At 40.0% G+C, this 8,993-nt stretch overlaps 1 protein-coding gene across 1 annotated transcript; it reads left to right on the forward strand.

Annotated features, from left to right (window-relative positions):
- The first annotated feature begins 7,360 nt into the window (after nt 1-7,360).
- Nucleotides 7,361-7,837, forward strand: LOC104234128 (uncharacterized). Its single transcript, XM_009787627.2, has one exon. It carries the CDS (start codon nt 7,361-7,363, stop codon nt 7,835-7,837), a length of 477 nt encoding a protein of 158 aa, XP_009785929.2.
- Nucleotides 7,838-8,993: the final 1,156 nt, after the last annotated feature.

An 8,993-nucleotide genomic window follows, 5' to 3' on the forward strand; every position in this document is an offset into this window, starting at 1 on the left:
TTATTAGTGGCGGCAGATTAATAATGAAATAGTTGAGTATGTACCAAGATACCTAAATTGCCAGTAGTTTAAGTATGAGCTTGAGAGGCCAAGTGGCCAACTTCAGCAGTTGGTTATACCGAAGTGGAAATAGGAGCATATCACTATGGATTTCGTAGTTGGGTTGCCCTGGACGTTGAGGAACATTGATGTCGTTTGGATCATTATCGACAGGCTGACCAAGTTGGCACATTTTATTCTAGTGATGACTACGTACGCTTCAGAGAGGTTGGCCCAAATTAATATTCAGGAGATTGCCCGGTTTCATGGTATGCCTATTTCTACCATTTTAGATAGAGGCCATTAGTTCACTTCACATTTTTGGAGAGCAGTCAGAGGGAGTTGGGTAACCATGTAGAGCACAGCACAACCTTTAATCCATAGACCGATAGATATTCAGAGCAGGCAATTTAGATCCTGGAGGATATGCTCAGAGCAAGTGTGATTGACTTCGGAGGGCAGTGGGATTGATTCTTCCCTTTGGCCGAGTTTGCTTATAACGGCAGTTATCAACCTAGCATTGAGATGGATCTATTTGAGGCTTTATATGGTTGGAGATGTCGTTCGCCCATCGGATGGTTTGAGCCCGGCGAGGCTATGTTATATGGAACTGATTTAGTGAAGGATGCCTTGGAAGAGGGGAGTTGGTTCCGCAGAAGCGGAGTTGTTGCTCGCAGAAGCGAGTCCGCATGAGCGTGTGGATAGACTGCAATAGCGGATGGAGCTTCAGATGAGGTTTAAATGTCGTTTCTGCGATGCTGCAAAAGCGGCTAAGTTGTCGCAACTACGGATAACCTGGACAGAACATATAAAAACAAGGGTTCCGAGATTTTCACCATTTCTAACATTTCGAGCTCGATCTTAGGCAACTTTTGAGAGGGGTTTTTAAAAAATTCTTGAGGTAAATCTCTTGCACTTGTTTTTGATCAATAATCTTGTCTCCCCATTGATTTTCTCGCCTAGTTTGTATGTTTTGGAGGTGTAATTTGGGGGTTTGAGACTAGGGATTTGGATAGTTGATTTGGGGGATTTGGGTGACAATTTGAGGTTGGATTTTAACGAGACTTTTATGGTTGGACTCGTGGTTGAATGAGTTTTCGGGTTTTGTGACTTTTGTTGGATTTCGAGACGTTGGCCCGGGGGTAGCTTTGAGATAATTTCGGATTTTTGATTTATAACTTCGTATTTTCTTATGGAATTGATTCCTTTAGCATGTGTTGATTGTATTATACTGTTTGTGGCTAGATTCGGGACATTCAAAGGCCGATTTTTGAGGAAAAGTTGTGTTGGAGTAGAGATTTGGTTTGGATTGAGATAAGTAACAGTTCTAAATCTGGTCCTGAGGGTATGAAACCCCGTATTATGTGTCTTGTTATTGGTCTGGAGGTGATGCACATGCTAGGTGACCGGCGTGCGAGCGTGGACCGTGGGAATTGTGACTTGGTCCGTTCCGTGGAACTGTGAATTTGAATAATCTGTTGTTAGCTATATGCTCTTCTTGTGTTATAGAAATTTGACTGCAAATCATGTTAGAAATCATGTTTAGACTAAATGATGGTACTGTAGGAGACCCGTAGAGGTCGTGTACTTGTTGAATTATTTGCTAATTACTGTCTCGTACTCAGTCACAGTTTTATTTGCATATCATGCCTCAGTCTCTATTGTTCCTTGTTGAAATATTATATCATTTTTGTTTTGGGATGATTCCTATGATTATTGAGAGCCTAAGAGAGTGGAGAGATTGATGACTGAGTGAGGCCGAGGGCCTGATTGTGAAGATATTGAAACTATAGCACGTGACTTATTCGTGTATCACGTGAGTTGTTCGTGCTGATCCAGATATTGACGCTATAGGACGTAAGTTGTCCGTGCAGCATGTGAGTTGTTCGTGCAAATCCAAATATTGATATTATAGCATGCGAGTTGTTCGTGCAGCACGTGAGTTGTCTGTGCGGATTATAGTGTTTGGGTTGTAGGAGCCCCTCCGGAGTCTATACACACCCCTAGTGAGCGCAAGTACCTTTTGTGTACGAGTGTTGAGTATTGAGTGCTGAGTGTTGAGATATTGAGAATGATTGAGTGACTGTTGCTCCGAGAGAATGCTTTTGATTTCATTATTATTGCACTTAGCTACCATATATCACTGTCTGGAAGTTTTCTGAAAGATGTTATATTCTATTTTACTTGAATTTGATATGAGATAACTAATTTGGCTTAAATTGTCAACTTGAGAACATGCCTATTTTTCCTATGTTGAAATTGCAGAAATTGAACTATAATTGCAGAGCTCATCACTACTTTCAGTTCTTTATTTATTATTGTTACTTACTGAGTTGGTTGTACTCACGCTACTCCTTGCACTTTGTATACAGATCTAGGTATTTTAGGTCACGGCGGGTGTTGACTTCTTTTGCTTAGTTGATCGTTTGGAGATTTCAAGGTAGCTGCCGGTGTTTTCGCAGACCATGTCTCTCCTTCCCTATCTTTACATTTATTGTGTTTCGATCCAGACTTTCATAGATATTACTTTTCTAGATTTGTGATGTATAGATGCTCATGAACTCAGTGACACCCCGATGTTGGGAGTTTCCGCATTATGTTTTAGGTTTCTACCCCATTTATGAGAATTTTTGACATTTAAAACTACTTTGATTCACTTTTTGTTAAATGTTGGGAATATCGTGGAAATGTTGGCTTGCCTACTACCACGTTAGGCGCCATCACGACAGGTTAGAATTTTTTGTCGTGACATCTCTACCCAATGTGAGTTTAATACATAGATTATGGGTATATTATAATATGTAAATTGTGGGAATTTTAGGACTTTATTGAAAAATCTTGGTGTTGATAAAAATGGGATTGTACCACGAAAATGATTATGGAATTGAGTAGAAACTATATATTTGCATTCGTGAGTTTTTGGGTAACTTTTATTTACAAAAAGTTTTGGAATCAGGACACGTGAGCCCGGGGATGAATTTTAAGAATCTTCCAATTTGGATTGGGTAATTACTCTAAATAGTTAAATTATAAACTTTTGAGCATATGTTGATTAATACATACAATTTTTATCTAGTTTTGGATTTGCGTGGCACCGATTTGAGGCTTTAGTGTGAAAGGGCAGGGAAGAGAACTTGAAAATGAGGCAAGTCTCTTGCCTAACCTTGTAAGAGAAATTTTCCTCGTATGTGCTATAAATGATTGTTTGCTAATAATTGTGGGTGCTACGTGCGCACGATGTGATGAGAGTCTACATGTAGCTAAACAATCATGCTTATGTCCGGGTAGTTTTAGGACTCTACCATGTATTACTTGTATTATTTGTACTCAACTTGTTAGCTTAATTATTTGAATTATATTTGATATTGGACAAAGGATTTGTAAAGACTAAGCTTCATGACTTTGAGTTTCGGCAGATTACTTGACCGTTAGTGGATATTACACCTCCTTGAGTATTATTCTTGTAGTAGTCATTAATAGTAGTTGATAGAACATTCTCCCTACCTGTGGAACGGGCCAAACGCCTCGGCAGTATAATAGATGCATCTATGGTTTGCGTCGATCGACCCTTGGCAGTGTACATATTATTCTAGACCAGGCCATACGACCTCGGCATAAATAGTGTGTGATAATGCTCGGAGTTTGATTGTACTTGATATTTCTTCCATGACTTGAGAATTTATAATTTTTCGATGGCTCGTCTTTGTTGAAATTAGTATGTGATAGTTGGAGACTCTAACTGATATTTAGTTAAAGAACCACTTATTTATTATTAATTTTTTTTGTAGCAAATATATCACTAGGCAGGCTGCCTAGTGGCTAATATAAAAATAAAATCTCAAAATGGGTCCAAAGCTTACAAGATTTCCAAACCAAAATAGAAGTTTCATAAAGGTACTAGCTACTAAAAAGATAGAAAAGCTAAAGTCTAATAAACTTGCTATTACAACATTGTCCGATGAATGCTTCCTTCTCCTGTCAGTGTATGTGAATCCAATTGCCAGTGGCAAATACCAAACAACACCTATCAAGCTCTCATCAGGCGCCAGGGTATCCAGTCCATAAGCTAGAATGAATTCCAAACATCTCCACCACAGAATTAAAGCCAGCATAATCTCCCAATCATTAGTGTTGCTACAATATGATCTTCATAGGCAGTGTACTGACTCTATCCAAGTATAAATCATGTGGTCGATCATCAATATTAGGCAGGCTTTGCAAGGCAAAAGCTAGGTTAGGGCTGGCTTTAGGCAGTCTTTGCAAGGCAAAAGCCAGGATGGGGCTAGCTTTAGGCAGGCTTTGCAAGGCAAAAGCCAAGCTAGGTCTGGCTTTAGGCAGGCTTGCAAGCCAAAAGCCAGGCTAGGGCTGGCTTTAGGCAGGCTTTGCAAGGCAAAAGCCAGGCTGTGCAAGGCAAAAGCCAGGCTGGGGCTGACTTTAGGCAGGCTTTGAAAGGCAAAAGCCAGGCTGGGGCTGGCTTTAAGCAGGCTTTGCAAGGGAAAAGCCAGGCCAGGGATGGCTTTAAGTTGGTGACGCCAAGTTAACACAGGGTATCATCAGGCTTTAGCCTGGCGCCGCCAGGCCTGTGGAGCTAGGAGATTTTATTTTCTTGTAAGCTCATATCCTTATCTTCTATAACCTTTAATGTAGAAATCATTCTAAACATTGCTAAACCATCTTTAGATTGAGCATGAAGACATGCTAATACCACTGAGAAATGATTCAACAATCTCCAAAAATTCCACATAACAGATTCAACCTTTTCCTTAGCATTTGAACATATCAGAAGTAGAATAAATTGCATCATCCAATACCTGCTTATCACATTAGTCCTATACAATATCAAAGCACCCCCAGAATGGGTATGTGACCATGCTAATACCACTTTAAAGCACCTTAATAGCATACAGAATAAGACATAAAAGAAACATGCAAGTATGTGCAGATTCCAACCCTGTGAAGCCATCAGTCTGGGGCTCTTCTCTTTACTATTCTAACCCTAAGGTTAGGAGTTTGACACTTGTCTAAATTAATCAACCTCCTCCCTACACTAGTCAGTTCAAAGAATGAGTGAAACTCAGATGTACCTTCAAAAGAAAAAAAAATGTTAGCTATAAAATTCGCCACTGAGTTGCCTTCTCTGAATACATGTTGAAAGATCACATTGAAGTTGCCCGCCATCTCTATAATTTTCTTCACATCATTTGCAATTACCCAAGGAGGATCCCATTCCCCTTATATCACTTTCTTCATCACTAATGAATCAGTCTCCAATATAAGAGGGTGAAGATCATGCTCCACATAGTACTTCAATCCTTGAAGAATAGCCTTAGCTTCAGCCACCACATTAGTTGTCACCCCTAGGTCCACTGCCCTCGCATACACCACATCACCTTCATCATTCCTCACACAAAAGTCTAATGATCTAGGACCAGGATTTCCTTTTGAGGCTCCATCAGTGTTACATTTGTACCAACCATGAAAAGGAAGCTGCCATGTTACTCTTGTAGTGATCAATATAGGTTTATATCCTTCAAAATATTGAATTATGTCTGGCCATAACAATGGAATATTAGGCATCCAAGTATACCTCACCCTTCCAGTCCAATTTTCATGGCAAATATTAGTTTTTCCACTCTTCAATTCCCATAGAATCTCATGTTCTACTTCTTCCCTAGCATTCAGCATTTGTCTCCAAACATTAGACCCCCTTCTAAACTACACCATCGTTGGTATCTCCTTCTTGCAATACTTATTCCACATGAAATTAGACCATAAAGATTTTGTGGTCCTAAACCTCTACCATAGTTTATCAAACAATGCCCTCGACACATCATGTAAGGACATAAAACCTAGGCCCCCTTCCTCTTTAGGAAGGCAAAGATTTTGCCATGAGGCCTAATGCCTGCTTCTCCCTTCTTCCTTTGTGCTCCAAAAGAACCCAGCAAAAATCTTATGAAGATGATCCAAGACATTGTTTGGTGGATGCATGACTGATAACATGTGGACTGGCATACTTTGCAACACACTAGTAATGAGTGTTGCCTTTCCTCCAAATGACAATAGCTTTCCTTTCCATGAATGCAATTTACCCTTTACTTTCTTGATAAGATCCTCATAATATTCATTCCTCCTTCTAGTGTAGAAAATAGGACACCCTAGATATGTGAAGGGGAATTTACCTTTTGCAAATCCTGTAATAGCTCCAACTGCCTGACACAATCCATTAGGAATATTTGAATATATGTAGTATGAACTCTTATCTTTGTTGATCATCTGGCCTGATATATTCTCATAATTCCCCAACACTACCATAATCTTGCTCAAGGATGGAGGATGATCAGAAGCAAAGATTATAGTATCATCAGCATATGCCAAGTGGTTTAAAGGATCTGACCACTTAGGCATTCCAAATCCCACAAATGACCTGTCTTCAAATAGCTTATTCAAAGACTTGGAAAGTACCTTAGCTGACAAAATGAACAACGCTGGTGATAGAGGATCCCTTTGCTTCACACCCCTTATAGACTTAAAGAACCTTAAGGACTGCCCATTCACCAATACTGAATACCAGTTATTTGACACCAAGTTCCACACCATGTTGATGAAGTGCTCAAAAAATCCCATCTTCCTTAGTACATGCAATAAGTACTTCCATGAGACCCTATCATAGGCCTTAACTATATCAAGCTTGATCACCATATTAGCTGGCTTTTCCCTTAACCTTATGTCATTGACAATTTCTTGAGTCAATAAGATGTTCTCAAATATACTATTACCTTCACAAATTCGGACTGACTAGGAGATATTAGAGAAGGCAAAAAAATTCCAACCTCTAACCTTTGTGTTTGCGTCTTGGCTAGAGTTAGTCGAGTTGTAAAGTCTTTATAATAGAGTTTTTACAAAGTGGCTTGTAATAGAGTGTTACAAGTTAGTGAGAGATTAAGAGGTTAATTCCTAGGTTACAATAGTTTATAATCTAAAGTTGCTTAGTAGTGAAGTTGAAATCCGAATAGGGTAGGTCGTGGTTTTTTATCTCGAGGGCTGGGAGTTTTCCACGTAAAACTCCATTGTGCCATTTACTTACTACAGTGTGCGTATGTTCTGTGGGAACTAATAGAGAACCTGGTACTCTGTAGAGTTTGGTGGACCCTTAAATTCTATCAATTGGTATCAGAGCAGGTTCTTTCTATTAGGTTAACAACTAAAAAGGATCCTCATGGCTGTTCCTCCAAACTTCGAAGAAGGACAGTCTACTTACAGGCCACCAAGGTTCAACGGCCAATATTATGGATAATGGAATACTAGGATGCACGACTTTATCATGGCTGAAGATTATGAGCTTTGGGATGTCATCTGTGATGGACCTTTCGTCCCTACAAAAACCAGTGGTGACCCAGCGATAATTGTTCCCAAAACAAGAAAGGAATTCAATGATGCTGACCGAAAGGCCATAGAAAAGAATTTTCATGCAAATAAAATTCTTGTTTGTGGCATTAGTCCTGATGAGAACAACATGATTTCAGCATGCCAATCAGCTAAGGAGATCTGGGAAGCTCTCCAAACATCCCATGAAGGGACAACGCAGGTAAAGCAGTCCAAGATTGACATGCTAACCATAGAGTATGAGCTTTTCATAATGAAGGACGACGAATCCATTCAAAATATGTACACTTGCTTCACATCTATCATCAATGAGCTTCACTCACTAGGAGAGATCATCCCTAGGAACAAACTCGGCAGTAAGATGTTGATACTATTTTTCTGCTTTCTATTGTCATTACGGATCTATTGTCTCTGAGCTGAGGGTCTCCCGGAAACAGCCTATCTATCCCTTCGGGGTAGGGGTAAGGTCTGCATACATTTTACCCTACCTAGACCCCACCCGTGGGATTAGACTGGGTTGTTGTTGTTTGTTTGTTGTTGTTGACCATGTTATACACAAGCCAGCAGATGTCTTTGGCTACACTGCTGAATATTTTGCATAAACAAATGTCATCATCATGCGCTTCCCCAGGTCATGGTGAAGCACTCTCACAGTCACCTATTGCTCAGTATCATCCACTAATTCTCATTCCACCACTGCATCAGAGAACAACCATATTTGCCCATTAATATTTGCATAAGCCATCTCCATATTCAACCTTCTTCTATATCTATCAATGAGTCTCTTCTTTTGAAAAGGTTCCATCAATGCAACTACACAGAAGTTATACTCCTTATTCATGTTAATCACCCTAGGAAAGGCATGCTGCATATTCACAGACCTTATGTTCCATATTAATGTTTTGATCATCATTTAGATAGAGAGGTTGCACTCTTGGGCATAATTCTTAAAGGTTGTTGTGGCTCTTTATTCTGATTCTTCTTTGTTTTCATAACTCATTTAGAACTAGCTGTAGGTGATAGATCTCATCCCTAGCCACCTGTTTGATGTTTTCTGCTATTGATTTATCATCTCCCTCATCCTCCGTAGGATTTTACCTCATTAAGTCTTCATCAATTGGTGCCACATTGTGTGTAACTAAATCATGTAAATATTGTAGTGGAGTCTTCAGTGGATCATTAAGATGCAACTGCATAATTTGATCAGTGCCATATTCCATAGGCACTTCCTCTATTTCCCCAGATGCTCTTGGAACAATTGCCTGCTCATTATTCTTTTCATTGCTATTCTCTAATCCTACAGTATCATCCCTAACCTTCACATTATCATCAAGTTTTTTTTCCAATGCATACACCGGAACATCATCTACATAGGCCAAAATCTTACTAGTTGCACTAGGGATAGGGTTTACTATCGATGCTTCATCAGGTGACCCTGGCGCTAGGACTGGCGTCGCCAGCCTAACACCTAGGGTACCTGGCTTTAGGCATGGCTTCCCCAGCCTAACACCTGGGGAGCCTGGCTATAGGCCTGGCGTCGCCAACCTATCGCCAGATGGGCTGTTGTCCCT

The sequence above is a fragment of the Nicotiana sylvestris genome, chromosome 7 (genome assembly GCF_000393655.2).
Source record: "Nicotiana sylvestris chromosome 7, ASM39365v2, whole genome shotgun sequence".
NCBI classification, from domain to species: Eukaryota; Viridiplantae; Streptophyta; class Magnoliopsida; order Solanales; family Solanaceae; genus Nicotiana; species Nicotiana sylvestris.

Coding starts and splice junctions, on each gene's coding strand:
- LOC104234128 (XM_009787627.2), top strand. CDS start 7,361: ATGGCTGAAGATTATGAGCTTTGGGATGTCATCTGTGATGGACCTTTC.